The sequence below is a fragment of the Desmodus rotundus genome, chromosome 6 (genome assembly GCF_022682495.2).
Source record: "Desmodus rotundus isolate HL8 chromosome 6, HLdesRot8A.1, whole genome shotgun sequence".
NCBI classification, from domain to species: domain Eukaryota; kingdom Metazoa; phylum Chordata; class Mammalia; order Chiroptera; family Phyllostomidae; genus Desmodus; species Desmodus rotundus.
Window position 1 is genome coordinate 85,004,074 of NC_071392.1, and position 16,084 is coordinate 85,020,157.

At 41.8% G+C, this 16,084-nt stretch overlaps 1 protein-coding gene across 3 annotated transcripts in view; it reads left to right on the top strand.

Moving 5' to 3' along the window:
- Window positions 1–16,084, top strand: part of LOC112299863 (maltase-glucoamylase) — a 166,439-nt gene that overhangs the window by 91,048 nt on the left and 59,307 nt on the right. For 2 of the 3 annotated variants that reach the window (XM_053926556.2, XM_053926554.1), the window contains 9 exons: window positions 382–487; window positions 4,569–4,648; window positions 9,091–9,217; window positions 9,340–9,449; window positions 9,752–9,906; window positions 10,722–10,893; window positions 12,296–12,395; window positions 13,102–13,214; window positions 14,457–14,582. In XM_053926556.2, the coding sequence (XP_053782531.1) occupies window positions 382–487; window positions 4,569–4,648; window positions 9,091–9,217; window positions 9,340–9,449; window positions 9,752–9,906; window positions 10,722–10,893; window positions 12,296–12,395; window positions 13,102–13,214; window positions 14,457–14,582 (1,089 nt within the window). Of the gene's footprint in view, window positions 1–64; window positions 225–381; window positions 488–4,568; window positions 4,649–9,090; window positions 9,218–9,339; window positions 9,450–9,751; window positions 9,907–10,721; window positions 10,894–12,295; window positions 12,396–13,101; window positions 13,215–14,456; window positions 14,583–16,084 lie in introns of those variants that run through there. The other variant, XM_053926555.2, reaches the window with a different exon arrangement.

A 16,084-nucleotide genomic window follows, 5' to 3' on the forward strand; every position in this document is an offset into this window, starting at 1 on the left:
ATTAACAAGTGAAACTGAAATGTATATATGAAAATACTTGGAGAAATGGTCATGGTATTGGGCTGGGTTCGAGGCAAGCAGAGGGGCACAGAAATGGAAATTTAAAGAAGAAGGGAAGTTAAAAAAAATCACAGAGAGAGAGAGAGAGAAATCCATGTGATAGAGAAACACTGATGGGCTGCTTCCCGTACATACCTTGACTGGGGATCAAACCCACAACCTAGGTGTGTGCCCTGACCAGAAATCGAAACTGCAACCTTTTGGTTCCTGAGTGGATGCTCCAACCCACTGACCCACCAGCCAGGACAGGAGTTCCCATCTATTCTTTTCCATTGAGGGGACTTTGCGGTTTGCTTTAATCCTATTATCTGTGTCCTCTAGATGGCGAGGAAGCTCAGTGTGCTGGAAGTCATTCTGATCATCTTCTTCCTGATTGTATTGGCCGTGGACATCTTCTTGCTGTTTCTGGTGTTGGAGAAACCTTCAGGTAAGGGAGATGCTGTGGCTGCTGGGTTGGGAGAACTGGTAGAGGAAGTCCCTCCTGGATGCTAAAAAATCCTTTTAATTCCTTCACTCTTCGGCATGCAGCCACATTGCACTGTTTACAGTTCACATCCATAGTAACTAATTTAAGTCAATTCCCTGAAGATGTGTTCTTTTTCTGCAACTAAACCTCGAATGCTAGTGATGTGCAGGGTGTCACGAGTCCCATTTGAAGCAAGTGTGACAAGATGCACAAGGAGGCTCATTAAATGCCTGTTTCTCAAACTAGCATCAGGAAGTAATAGAGCCTTCAAGGAGAAAGAACAGTTGAGGTAACAGTGCCCAACCCCATTACACTGTGGAAAAGGAGATTAGGTTACAGGAAAGTTTAGGGAAGTTCAGGGCTGATGCCCTTGACCTACATTTATCGACTACAATTACCCCCCAGCCCATATTCTGATCGGAAGAGCTATGATTTCTTCATAGAGACCTTTGAAACTGTTTTTTTTTTTCTCTCACAGAAGCATCAAACAGAATGCCTCCTCCTCCAAACACACGTTATACACGAACTAAGAAAAAAATGTAATGCACACTATACTCTAAATATGCAATGCAAAAATCTATTCTCAATTAAGATGAAATTTGAGGTTTATTCTGCTCGATAAAGCTCACTGTATAAAGGTAGATGAAGCATGCGACAAAGAGATATTATACTGACAGCGGGACCCTACCTGCTCAATCTCTTCACCGCTCTCCACAGTAAACTAAAGACTTTCTAGGAGCAATTAGGACTTTGCAAGATGATTTGAAATCCACTGATAAAGCCATTTTTGGCCTATTACTACTTTTTCCCTGTAAAACTTTTTTTGGGTAGCAAGCCCCCTGAGATTAGTATTCAGTGTATATGAATAAGTAGTTTCTTTTATTCAACATAAAATTAGACCTGCACACTTCATTCTAAACCATCCTCGAATTCATGTAGAATAGTTCCAATTTTAATCGTTTTGCACAGTGGACTATTCCTGATGTGTTTTTTGAAGATACGTTTCCATGAGTTGAAAAGGAGTTTTTATTTAATTTTTATTGTGGTAAGAACACCTAAATGAAATTTATCCTCTTAATATGTTTTTCAGTGTCTCGTACACCATTGTTGTCTGTAAGCACAATTTTCTACATCAGCCCTATGGAATTAATTCAGTTTGCATACCTGAAATTTTATGCGTGTTGATTAGCAACGACCCATTTCTCCCTTCCCCCAGCCCCTGGCAGCTACCATTCTCTTCTTCGCTTCTGTGACTTTGACTTATTTTTGGTACATGATATAGGTGGAATCATACAGTGTTTGTCCTCTGTGCCTGGCTCCTTTCAGTTAGCATAATGTCTACAAGCTTCACCAAACTGTTGCAAATGACCAGATTAGTTTCTTTTTTAAGGCTGGGCAATATTCCATTTCAGGTAGTGATATCCCACGCATATCCCGTACTCTCTCTACTCCTTCATCCACCAATGGACTTTGGAGGGTGTTCACATCTTGGCTATCGTGAATAGTGCTGCCGTGACATGAAAATGCTAATAGTTCTTCTAGCTGTGGATTTCAATTCTTTTGGACAAATACCCAGAAGTAGGATTGCTGGATTATTTAGTACTTCTGTTTTTAATTTTTTGAGGTACCTCCATAATGTTTTCCAAAGTGGCTGCACTGATTTGCATCATTCCCACTCTCAGTATACAATGGTTCCAATTTCTCCACATCCTCACCAATTCTTGTTTTCTTGTTTGTTTGTTTTATAACAGCCATCCTAACAAATGAGCTGATGTCTCATTGTGGCTTTGATTTAAATTTCCCTGATGATTAGTGACACCGAGCATCTTTTCACATATGTGTAGGCCTTTAGAGAAATGTCAATTCAAGTCTTTAACCCATTTTTTAAATCAGGTTATTCACTTTTGTGTGTTTTATTTTTGCTACTGAGTTGTAGGAGTTCCTTATATATTTTAGAAATTGTCCTTTTTCATATACATGGTTTGCAAATGTTTTCTGCTATTCCTTAGGCTGCCTTTTCATTCTGTCGATGGTTGGTTGGTTGGTTGGTTGGTTGGTTGGTTGGTTGGTTTTCGGTGTGCAGGAGCGTTTTGGTTTGATGTGGTCCCATTTGTCTATTTTTGCTTTTGTTGCCTGTGCTTTTAGTGACATATCCATGAAATAATTACCAGGACAAATCTCAGGAAACATTTCCTCAACGTTTTTTTCTAGGAGTTTTGCAGTTGCAGGGGTCTTATGTTTAAGTCTTTAATCCAACTTTAAACCAATTTTGTATTTAAATATATACACAAACAAGTATGGAGCCATAAAGGTAGTAGAGATGTTCTGAAGTCTTCTTTAAATAAAAACCAGAGCTACTCAAGGGAAACTATTTTATGCCCACTGTAACTATTGCCTCAAACTTCAGATGGAATTTGGGTTTGGGATGCTCATGGAGCCCACCGAACCTGACCCCACTTCTGATGTTGTTACATGGAAGGGGAGGGGGAGTTTCGCGAACGTGAGAGAGGCCAAAGGAAGGATAGCCACGTTCAGTGAACGTCTTTATTTCACACGGGGACAATGGTATCTTCCCAGTTCCTCTCATAGATTGTTGAAAGTGAGCGGAAAGAAGAACAGACAAACAAAGAATTATGGAACAACTGGATATTCACATATGAAAAAATAATGTTGGATCCCTACCTGATATCATATATGAAAATTAACTCAAAACGGATCAAAGGTTGAAATTTATTTGAAAAGGGACAAATAAAAAAACTCTAAGAAAATATAGGTATAAATATTTGTGACTTTGTGTTAGGCCACAGTTTCTTAGATGTGACACCTGAAACGTAGCAACTGAAGCTGAAAGAGGCAACTTGAACTTCAAAATTGAAATATGTTGTGCTTCAAAGGACACTATTGAGGAAGATAAAGACAACCCCCTGAGTGGGAGAAATATGTGCAAATGACATGTCTGATAATGGTCTAGTATTTGGAATATGTAAGGAAACCTCACAGTTCAAAAAGAAAAAGAAAAATAACCCAATTTTTAAAACGAGCAAAGGGTTTAAACAGACATTTCTTCAGAGAAGATCAGCAAATGCCCAATAAGCCATGAAAAGATACTCAACATCATTGGTATTTGGAGGAATGCAAGTCAAAATGAAATACTCTGCATACCCTTATAAAAATACAGCCAACAGCAAGTGCTGTCGAAGATGGGGAGAAATTGGAACCCTCATGCACTGCTCATGGGACTATGACCCAGTGCATCCCCTTTGGAAATGAGACTGGCAGTCCCTCAAAAAGTTAAAGGTAGAGTTAACCATATTTCTTAGTGATTCCACTTCCAGGTATAGAACCAAGAGAATTTAAAATATATGTTCACACAAACACTTGTATGTGAATGTTCACAGAAGAATTCGGTATAATAATCAAAAAGCGGAAGCCACCCACATGTCCATCAGCTGATGAATAGATTTGAAAACTGTGTTGGCCTCACAGTGGAATGTGATTCAGCCTTGAGAAGAAACCAAGTACTGTTATATGCTGTAACATGGATGGCCCTTGAAAACATTACGCCAAAAGAAAGAAGCTAGACACCAAAGGTTGTCTACTTTATGATTTCGTCGATAGGAAATGTTCAGCATAGGCAAATCCATAGAGACAGAAAATGGACTAGCGTTTTCCAGGGACTGGGAGAAGAGGGGAGGGGCATGACCACTAATGGGTATGTGATTTCTTTGGGGGTTAATGAAAATGCCTGGAATTGGGTAGTAGTGATTGGTTGCACAATTTTGTAAAATACTAAAAAAAAACATCGAATTGCACCCTTTAAAGAGGTGAGTTCCAGGGCGTGTGAATTACATCTCAACAAAACCCAACCAAACAGCAAGCAGATGTGTTTAACACCTGGAGAATGTATACAAATGTAGGGACCAGCTTCTAGTGACCACCGACTGGAGAACTGGCCAAAAGCCTGCCACGTCACTGCCTGCTTCCTACCTGGAGCTGTGATTACACTACGGATGTTTAACTTTGTGCTTTATTTCCTCTGCAGATACTTCATTCATTCCGCACTGCCCAGAGATCCCTGAGTCTGAAAGGATAGACTGCACGCCTGGCCAGATGGTGGCAGAGGTCAGAGAAATGGGCTCCCTGCCGCTGGCCGCCTGGGTTTTATTTATGAGAAATGAGTGTGTGAAGTGGGGGAGAGTGGTGGCAGAGTGGGCTGTGGGCTTCTGATGTGTTTGGAGTTATTTCGTCCTTGCCTTGTTGGAATAAACAGCAGTGCTGTGGAAGGGGGTGGGGTAGGGTAGGGCGGGGTGGAGGGAAGAGGAGGAGGGGCTCACAGGAGTGTCAGCCCAGGGGATCTAAAGTCCAGAGTCAGAGGAAGTTCCCAGTGCGGTTAAATGGTGTCTTGAGTGCAAGAGCAAGGGCAGCCTTGGAGAGGTTTTTGTGGGCTGGACCATGTGTCCCCTGAGAATAGAGGCCATCAAGCACATATGGGTGGCCAAGTCACTTGGTGAACTCAGTGACTTGTTCTAATAAGAGCCTTCTGGAATCATATTATCAGCAGGAGATCCCAGTGGACATGAGCTAACATAGATTTTCCCCCTGAGTAGCTTCTACAAGAGTATTAGCTATTTGAACCCTGCTAGTTTTGATGAAATGCTTTGTAATAAAGGTTGTATACACTGAGATTTTATTCCTTCACTTTGTATTTTATATTCTATATCCCATAATATCCTATTGGGATATTAATAAATACTGCATTAAATTTTAGGGTAAAATTAGACAGTATTGACATTTCCATAATTTTGAATCTTCCTATTTTAAAAACATAAAAAGCCTCTCCAGTTTAACTCATATATATATTTCTCAACTGAGTTTTATGTTTTTCTTAATAACATATTACATTACACTTTGTTACATATACACTATGAAGTTTTTTCCCAGCTATTTCATCTGCATAGTTCCTATTGTAAATACAACCCATCATGTTTTCTGAGTGGTGCTGGTCTGTGTTATTGTGATGGCATTGAAAATGGAAAAAGAAGAAGGAAATACATGGGTGGGGCAAAAGTAGCTTTACAGTTGCTTGCATGCAAAATCATACAATAATTAATAAATAATACAAAGAATAAACTGTGCTTTGTATACTCACAAATGTAAACCTACTTTTTATAAAAAGAGATTTTTTAATTTATATTTTATTGATGGGAGAAGAGGGAGAAAAAGAGAGGGAGAGAAAAATCAATGTGTGGTTGCCTCTCACACACCCCCAACTGGGGACCTGGCCTGCAAACCAGGTATGGGCCCTGAGTGGGAATCAAACCAGCAACCCTTTGGTTCTATAGGCCAGGGACCAATCCACTGAGCCACACCAGCCAGGGCTGTAAACCTTCTTTTTCCCCACCCTGTATATCTCTCAGAAGTTTGACATTTGATTTCTGGGGTACTGATAATGGCTTAAAACTGAGATAGGGATGTTAGGGAAGACCGCATGCAAAAATAATTGTGTTAACCTGAATGCACTGGATCTCTCATCTTACTGACTTTTATAGAGGTCAATAGACTTTGGAACAATTTATGACAATGAAACTGACCTTTTGTACTCGGCAGACCTCAGTTTCAGAGGTAGTGAAAATTGTCTCAGACTTAGGACAATCAGTTCTCCAGAGGTGACCTGTACCCCCAAACTCCTTCTCCACTGAGCCCTTGGCCTTTTATTTTCTGAATATAATTTACGTACATGGAGAGTAAAGGAATACAACTAAGAAGACTTTATAGTTATAACGTGATTACTTTGTTTTTAATAGGCCTGGAACATTGACTTAGGTTATATTCCTGTTGTGGTTTCCAGAGCAATTACATCAGATGTTAGCATCTACAATACTTGTCAGCACTATACCTGTTCCAGATTAGTAGTGTTGTGACATAGTCTTTTTTAAATCACAATATCTGTTTGGATGCATTCTTTTAATAAGAAAGATTCCGATATTATAGTATGCACAGAAAGAACAGGAAAGCCCTATTCATAAAGTTTCTTTTCTACCTCCAAATGCCCTCCCCAGAATCAGTCAGTAGCTTGGTGTGTGTTCTTCTCTTGGTCTTTCTATGCTTTTGCATTTACTTATATGTTTTGCAGAGATATTTATGTATTTTTTACACAGATTTAATTATACCGTATATACAGGCTCTGGCAAAAGTAACGCCTGCTTGAGTGTGGTTGGTAGGGTAATAATATGGGTGTAATAATTTATGGTTTTAATTTGAACATTTCACCTAAAATGCTATATGGCGTTCTTGAGTGTGATATTATTATGTTATAGAATTACATACTTATGACTTTGTACTAAAAGATTTTGTAATAAAAAAGGGTTATTTGTGCCAGATGCTGTATTATTTTATAATTTGCTTTTTAAATTTAGGACATTTAAATTTACTACATTATTGTATTTTTAAAATAGTTTGCTTCTGTTTAGATGATCATATGATTTTCTCTTGTCAATGTTATAAATTGCATTAAAGGATTTCTTAATTTTGAACCATTCCAGCTTTCTCTTGACAATCCTTACTTGGCTATTATGCATTAAGTTTTTAATGCACTAATGAATTCAAATCTAACATTTAATTAAAATTTTATACATCATGTTTTTAAGTGAAACTGTCTTGCTTAGTTGTTTATTTGGACTTTCCTTGTCTAGTTTGTTGTTAGCATTATTCTGGTTTAATAAAATGAGTCAGGAAAGTTTCCTCTTTTTCCTATGTCCTTAAAAGGTATAGATACATAATATGAGGATATCCTATTCCCCAAATTATCTTGACAAGATATCGTTTTTTTAGGAAATATCTTTGATGACTTTTTATAGTTTCCCATGGCTACTGGTCCATTGAAGTTTTTCTCTCTCTTCTCATTTTCACCCTTTAATATTTTACTCTTTAGAGATTCGAAGTGCATCTTCACATGCACTGGCAAATATATATACGAGTAGTTGTCTCATCACTATTATTCGTGTTAACAAGTCATATGTATCTGTTGTCATTCCCCATTTTTATTTCTAACCATGTTTGTCTTCTTTTTTGTCAAAATAGGATTTGATAAGAAAAATTCATATTTCTTTGATCTTTTCCCTTAGATTTATTGATCTGCCAAACTAAGAGCCAAACATATCCTCACACCATAGTCATTATCGGTGTGGAATTACAGAAGGAATTGATAAATATGCCAGTGGAATGTAATAGAACATGTCAGTATGCCTCTCCATGTTCTCCTATGTGTGCACCGAAATTTAGTTTACAATAGAAGTGGCATTCCAAATCAGTAGTGGAAACAAGGCCTGTTTAATTAATGGTGGTGTCTGTCTGACTTACGAGGCTTGCTGACAGCACCGTGTTACGTGACCTTAGGTGACTGCCTGTAACAGGGCAGGCGCTCATTTCCTGGGTTAACCTCCACGCGGACCTGGCCCAGAGCGCTGCTTTTCCTCTTCTTGTTGCTTTTCCACAGCTTCAGGCTGTGAGTGCATTTTGCCCCAGAGTTGGTAAGATGTAGTTTCTAAGTTTCAGGAGCTTCACTAACATTCTGGTCTGCCGTATTGCATATTCTGCTGTTTTATAATGAACCTATGTGTTTTTTTCCTCACTGGCACTTCTGTCAACTTCATGTAAGTTTATTGGGTGAAGAGGTGGGTGCCTGTGTTTTTTTCAACGTTTTCACTCAGTTTTCCATCTATTGAATTCATTACAACAAAACAATTTTTTTATATAAGTGCATCTGAAAGTGGTCGGGCCTTTAGAAAATACCTGTCACCAAATGATGGTAATTTTTAAAATCCATCATCAAACCACTCGGAGAAGCCACATGTGATTTATTTTTGGCATTGTGAAATTTTTAATGTCACCCTCTGGCCTAGTTCTATCCTAAGTTTCTCTATTTTCCTTTTCTTACTTTTTGGAAATGCGTGTCACCAGCCGTGTGGTTAGCCGTCTCCGTGACCCTTCCTCATGAGAAAGTCCGGTCTGCTGGGCCCGCACCCAGCTCACGTCTGGTGGGGATACTGTGTGCCTCCAGCCTCATTCTCTTACTCGGTGTTCTTGGCACAATGAACTTGTGGCTTCCCTGAGTCTGCTTGGAATATCGCTCCACTGTCCTGCTGTTTAACCTCCTCTCATGCACTAGGAATGAACTTACCTTTCACCTACCTGGAAGCCCTCCCGCTCCACCTCGCGGGCAGCCCTCTCGGCTGGGTACAAGGCCTGGTGGGGTTCCCTCAGCCCCCGGGCACAATCTGTTGGAGCACTGATCTCATCAGACTGTTGGATTTACTATACTAGTGGGCACTGTGCCTTATTTATCTATATTCTTACTTAGTTCCTTGTCTGGTAGGTAATTCATGCATATTGGATGGCTAGGTAAGTGTATAAATAAAAGGATGGATAAGTGACTGAAAGAATTATGAGCCATCTTAAATTCTCCCTGGGGGGAAAATGGTTATAAATAAATAGACGTATAATAAATAGACGTACAATACTTTTCTTTCATTTCATGTAATGCTAACTGCGTGCCATGGTCGCAGGAAGACTGCAGGTGGCGATATAAGTGCTGCTGGAAGTCTACGGCAGACCCCAATGTCCCCAGGTGCTTCTTCCCCAGCAACTGGGGCTATGAAGTCAGCAATGGCAGCAAGGAAAAGCAAAGCACAGGTGGGCACCGTGTTCCCCATCAGCTCTTTACGACCAGGCAAGTTAACAGCAAAATAAAGGCTGAACGCTTCTTACTCTCTCTCTCTCCATCTTTCTCTCTTTCTCTGCTCCCTTGCCCCCAGGGCTTACTGCCAGGTTGCAAAGGTTGCCGTCCCCATCTCTCTTTGGAAATGATGTCATTGACGCCCTCTTCACAGCTGAATATCAGACATCCAACCGTCTCCGTTTTAAGGTTGGTTGGGTAGTTCTCACTGACTATCTCAGGGCGCCAGGTGCCACGCACTCCCATTCACTCACTGCATAGTTCCTCTGTTCCGCTCTGCCCGGATCTCCGGATTTGATGGGCAGGCTAATTTTTATTGGATGAGGGACACGTGATTGGGGGATTTCTTCTCACAAATCAGGAAACACAGGGTCATGAATGAGAAGCTATTCACATTGGGGGCCATGTGGGGGTGAGAATGTTTTGTAGCTCTACAAGGAAATGGTCTTATCTGGGGCTGTCCCTTTGGTTTTTTTTTTTTTCCCTGACAGATCACGGATCTCAATAACGTGCGCTATGAAGTTCCCCATGAAAATATTAAGCCGTTTGATGGCACTGCTGGTACCGCCAACTTGAACTATCATGTGGAGGTCACTGATAAACCCTTCAGTATCAAAATAATGAGGACGAGCAACAGCAAAGTCTTGTGAGCTTTCTGACACTCTTTGCATGTTTTTGAATACACAGTCCCAGAGTCATTCTGACTTCCTGTGGGCAGGCGATGGGCTACTTATACTCAGGAAAATGATTGAAGCACAGAAAAGTGTCAAAGGTTTTAGTACCAATCATTAATACTGTTAATTTGTTATGATCACAGACCAACAAAAACCTAACATGCGGTGCACTGCTTTGCTGAGTTATGCAAATACTCTTGTGATCACGTAGATTAGGAAATAGGGAATTTTATTATTTTGGATAACCATTCACACTAGAACTCAGCTTCACTGTGCATCATTCCAAATTATTATTTCCTGAGAAACTTATCATCAAGCACCTAATGCTAGCCTGAGCTTAAATCACAAATTGCGCTGGAGGACTTACAAGCATCAATGTCAGTAAAACCTGCATTCAGATGCTCGTCCTCGTGGCTCACCGGCCTGCTGTGTACCGAGGTGCAGCACCTTGCCTCCTCTGCCTTGGTTTCCTTGTCCACAGAAAGGGCGTCAGCACGTCACTGTGGCTATGTGTCCCGAGGTAATGCTTGTAAAGCACCCAGCACAGTATATCCATAAAGTGGATGCACAGAAAATACAAGGTCATGTCCGTTCATCCCCCCTGAGTTTCTAGTCTCATGTCTCCAGTGCTACGCTCCTCTAGAATGAAAGAATCAGAGACACCCTAGGCAGGCCTTCTTCAAAAGCATGCAAGTGGGTGGTAAGACCTGAAGCCACCATTCTCGAAGGGTAGAGGACGGAAACAGAGAGAGCCAGAGGTGACTCTCACCCTTACTCCACCGCCCAGGTTAAACACGGACATCGGGCCCCTCCTGTTCGCCCAGCAGTACCTGCAGCTGTCCTTCCGACTGCCCAGCGCCAACGTGTACGGGCTGGGAGAGCACGTGCACCAGCAGTACCGACACAGCATGGCCTGGCAGACCTGGCCCATCTTCACCCGCGATGCCACCCCCGCCCAGGTGAGGGCCCCTCCTCCTGACTGCTCCCGGTGAGGAGGACCTTCTGGCTTTTTAGAAAGCAGCCTACAGAGGGAGGTAAACTACAGAGGAGAGTGACCTACAGAGGGGCGTCTGTTTGTTACTTTGCCCAGTTTAGATCAGTCCATGTTGGAGAGTACTGTTCTTCTCAAGGTATATAAACTCACAATACTAACACATCAATTTTTAAAAACACTTCCCGTTTTAACAAAATATTATTTAGTGACTATATTATAGCTAGTTTCCTTCTTTCCTTCCTTTCTTTCCCCTTCCTTCCTCCCCTCCTCCCTCCCTCCCTCCCTCCCTTTCTCTTCCTTCTCTCCCACCTCTCCTTCTTTCTTCTTAGCATTTTAAATTTAGCCTGTATTCCAGCCAAGTGCTGATGCCATAACTTTTACTATATTTTAAATCCGGCCTGATTTTGCATAGGTCTGCTGATCTTCTCTACTTTACATATCATGCTGATTCTTTTCTCCTCTCCTGAAATTTAGCGTAATCGGTACTATTGCCCTGTATACCAAGGACTGACTTTGCAACATCCCACAGGGAGCTTCCAAAAAGCTTTCTGTATATTATAATCTCATATCTTCTATTCTTACATCGCTTACAATTATACACACTATCTTTTTATATCAGAGCCTTCATCGGGGCCCTGTGACAGGTTCAATGTATCGTCTTCATTTTTAAAAATTTTAAACTTTATTACTATCTAGGTATCATATATTTATTACAGAAAGAGTAGAAAATACAGTTAGGCATAAAGAGGAAACACAAAATTTCTCATAATACCATCACCTACTAATGTTTTATTCTGTGTGATTACAAATGTTTTCCAATTTTTAAACAACATTGTGATTGAGGTATAACGTGTACCATTAAAACTCACTTAGGTGCACAATGCGTGATCTCAGTGCCTTTCTGAGCTGTGAGGTCGTCAACCATCACCCAGGTTCGGGGCGTGTTCATCTCCCTGGGAAGGCCCCTCTGCCCTTGGACACGGACTCCTATGTTCAGTCCTGTGCCGACTCCTGCCTCAGACAGTCCCTAATCCGCTCTCTGTCTCTATTTGTCTGACTTCTCTGGTCGTTTTCTGTAAGGGGAGCAAGGCCATACAGGGTCCTTTGCATCTGTCTCTTCCACCACGCACAGCATTTATGAAATGTACTCATGGTGTCACATGTATTAGCGTCTCGTTTCTTGTCACTGGAGTATCCCATCATACTATGCACACACAGATGTTACCATTTTCACACCTTTTTTTGTACAATGCTATCTACGTCCAGTGTCCACCAAGTACATGCTGTGTGTGGCTTTTGATTTCGCTTCGGGGTGAATAAAAACATTTGAAACCGACACTATTATTTCTTTCTGTTTTTGTTGACAGGGCATGATTAACCTATATGGAGCTCACACGTTCTTCTTGTGCCTCGAAGACACCAGCGGCTCTGCTTTTGGGGTTTTCCTGATGAACAGTAATGCTATGGGTAGGGAGCATCTCTTTATCTTGGCAGGAGTATGTTTGGGGAGCTGCTGCTATAAAACTGATTTGCACGGTGAGATCAGTGTTTACCCGAAAGCGAATTGGACGCACTGTGTCCTAAGGAAACTGGGGACAGAAAGTGGTTAACCTGCCTGCAAATCCAGCTCATGCTGAAAGCTACTTTTATCAAAAGCTGCTTCAGGGGTCTCTTTTCATGTGGTGCTTCCCATGATACTTTGTAGATTGTGGGATTCATTGATAAACATGTTCCAAAGGTGCCTGTAGATCCCAACATGCAGGCCATGCTGTCCACCGCATAGCCCACCCCTCCCCACTCCAGAATCTTTCCCCTCCAGCTTCTGGACTAATGGTGCTCTAATGAGGTTGTACTTTTTAATTGTAGGTACGATCAGCCAGTAAGATTTTAAACATTGTTTGATTACATCACTAGCCCATCCTAGACATTTGTATTTTTAATATGGCCAGATTAAAATTGAATTTGTTCTTTTTCTTAAAAACATCAACAGTTAATTCCTCATTGGCGTTGTGCTCATTGAATATTTTGATACGTTTCAGCAGTCACATAAAGGAACAGCTGTGATTTTCAAAATAAGGCCGAGGCTGTTTGTGGTAGCTCAGGAATTTAAACTCTGGAGAAGAATACATGTGCAACCATGAAATCCTGAGAGCTCTTCTTTTAACCCTTGCAGAGGTCACCCTCCAGCCTGCTCCTGCGGTCACCTACCGCACCATCGGGGGCATTCTGGACTTCTATGTGTTCCTGGGGGACACCCCGGAACGAGTGGTTCAGGAGTACCTGGAGGTGAGGCTTTGCAGTTACATAGGCATTGTTGATTGCTGTCACAGCCCCAGAAAAATAAAGTTTGGGGGTAAACCATGGGTTGTAAATGCCGGGATTGTGAGTCTTTCATTCATCGTATGTTTATTCTGGTGCACATGAATTGAGTGCCTTGTGCATATGAAGGAGGCACTGTGCAAAAGACTTGAGAATGCAGAACAGGGCAGATGCTATGCCGTTGTCAAGAAACACACAATCCATCTGTTTATGATCGGCCGTTGCAAAGATCTGAGGCCACACATCAACAAAGTTTATTCACTCATTCAGTGAATAATAATTTAGTGAAACTATGTAAAAGGATCTGTGCTATTTATTTTGGACTCAAAGTGTAGGACAGGAAGGAACTTTAGACATCATTTGGCCAAACTTTCTACTTTGCAGATGAAAAAACTCAGGTACCAAAAAAGGTAGTGATTTGTTCAAAATGATGCATAAAGGTGTATGAAATATAGTCCAGGTGCCAGCCAATTTACAGTCCATTAGGAGAAATATGGCAACCTAAAATAATTATAATTGGAAATACCTTATAATAAGTACCACTAATGAGGCACAAATAAACTGCGGGAATGGAGAGGTGTGAAGGAAGCATGGTGCTGAGGGGACTGTCCTGTGGGAGCAGAGGGGCTCTCGGGGACCAGTGTAGGATGGGACTCTGTCTGGGATCTTCTCAGAGTGTGGGCTTGAGCGACCTGCAGACTTGGGTTTCAAACAGGCTGCAGCATTCCTTCACCATCCCACTCTGAACGCTGTCAGTCCTTACTCCTTATTCCTGGCCCGCACAACGACCTGAAACTCTCATAGACATGTGTTTCTTTCCTTTGAGCTCTCTGTGAGCAGAACTGTTAGCTTTATGCCACCATACCCCAAGTGCCTCCATTAGCACCTGTCATATCACCAACAATAAGAAAATATTGTATGAATAAATGTCACTTCTTCCCACTCAGCTGATACTGTTATTCAAGCATGTTATGCAAACCCCCTCATTCGCTGGTGTTGCAGCTGCCTCTGGGAGTGCACTTAGTACTTAATAAAGAAAGATGGGAGCTATGGAATTTGGCAGATTACCCTCGGCGATTACTCTGGGCTCCGATATTGTGGATCTGGGAGCTTAACAGAAAGTGAACTGGAGCCAGGGCTGTCTGTGTCGGACATGGTGCTACAAACAGTGTTTATTCCAAATGCTTAGACACTCCTTTACCTTTCCAGCTCATTGGACGACCATTCTTGCCTTCCTACTGGAATCTTGGGTTCCAGCTTAGTCGCAGGGGTTATGGTAACATCGAAGGGTTGGAAGAAGTTGTAAACCGAACTCGGAAAGCTGGGATCCCATATGTAAGTTGGAACTTCTCTTATCTGTTTTGTATCTTTTATTTTTTGTACCTAATTCAATTTATTAGTTAAAATTTACCAGATAGATGGGTAGATGGGTGCATGGGTAGATGGAGGGATAGACAGATGGATAGATATATAGGTAGATAGACCTCCTCTCATAAATTTGCAAACTAAACCTACGTTATTATGGAAAGAGCACAGTTATGGAGTCAGATGAATATGATTTTGAATTTTAGCTTTTCCTCTCCTAGTTCTGTGCAGTGTTGGGCCAGTTAATGACCACCTTTGTGTCTTAGTTTCCCTCTTTATAAAGTGAAAATCTAAGACTTCCTCTGGTGGGTGGGTTGTGAGGAATGCCTTATTCTATGCACGTAAAGCACGTAGCACAGAGGATGAACCCCATCAGAGTGAGCTGCTGTTCTGTAAGAGGAAGCAACACCTGGGTGGCGTGGTTAATAAGTGCTGATTTTGATGATGATGACTTACGCTAAGTGAGTTTCTCATAGCGACCTTGGGTACCCCTTCCGGGTCTAGCAGACTGATTTTGAAAGCTCTGTGGTTGTAAAGTATTTATGATGTCCAATGTCCACCAGTGAATAAAAAGATCATTAGTAAGTGTATAATATTTACAAAGCTCCCCCCTGGAGATGCATAACAGGTGGTTAATGAAGTTACCAAAGCAATTTATGTGGGGCTTGACCTTGGGAACTGTGAGGCAAACAGATATTTGGTTGGTACCTGAAGGAAGATGTTGCGGCTGGCCATGACTTTGGCCTGATCTCAGGAGTGTTCAGTCCCCTTTCAGAGTAGCAATGAGGTGAAAGTTTTCCCATGAGAAAAACTGCTCACTGTGTTTTGTTGTTAAGGAGAAATGATTATGTATTTCATTTTACTTCTCCCATATCTGTTATCTGCAAACCCCCAATCCCAGGAGGAATCAGGCCAAATCTCGCCACATCTTCATTGTTTTCTAAACTGCTCTCGCATTCATGGTTGACCCACACTGACTGGCATTTTGTAAATGGAGAAACGTAGACGATGCACGGGAAATAACTTTCCTGGGGTCACTACAGCTAGCCAAATGGCAGGACCAGCATCCGCCAATAGTTCTTCTGGCTACGAGTGGTGGTGGCGTCAGCCTACCCTCAGACCTCTGATGGGGAGGGCTTGTTTGAGGTCTTGCTGATTCCGAAACAAATGAACTTTGCTTCCACAGATTGGGTCTTTCCCACCGTATGGCTGGGGGGGGGGGGCCCTGGGTCCTAAATGACTGCCCAGTATTAGAACAGATGGTGCTGCATTAGCCACAGGCCGCATTTTCCTTCAGGCCTGTAAGCTAGAGTCTCTAAGGCGCGACTACAGAAGGAACACTTATTTCGGAGACCTTTGTAAGTCTTTGAAGTAGTGGCACATTGGAACTAAAGAGGACGTGGAATCAAAGGGTCTATCACCAAAGCCCCAACTGAACCCCTACCCACTCCTGCATGTGACCTTGGGAGACG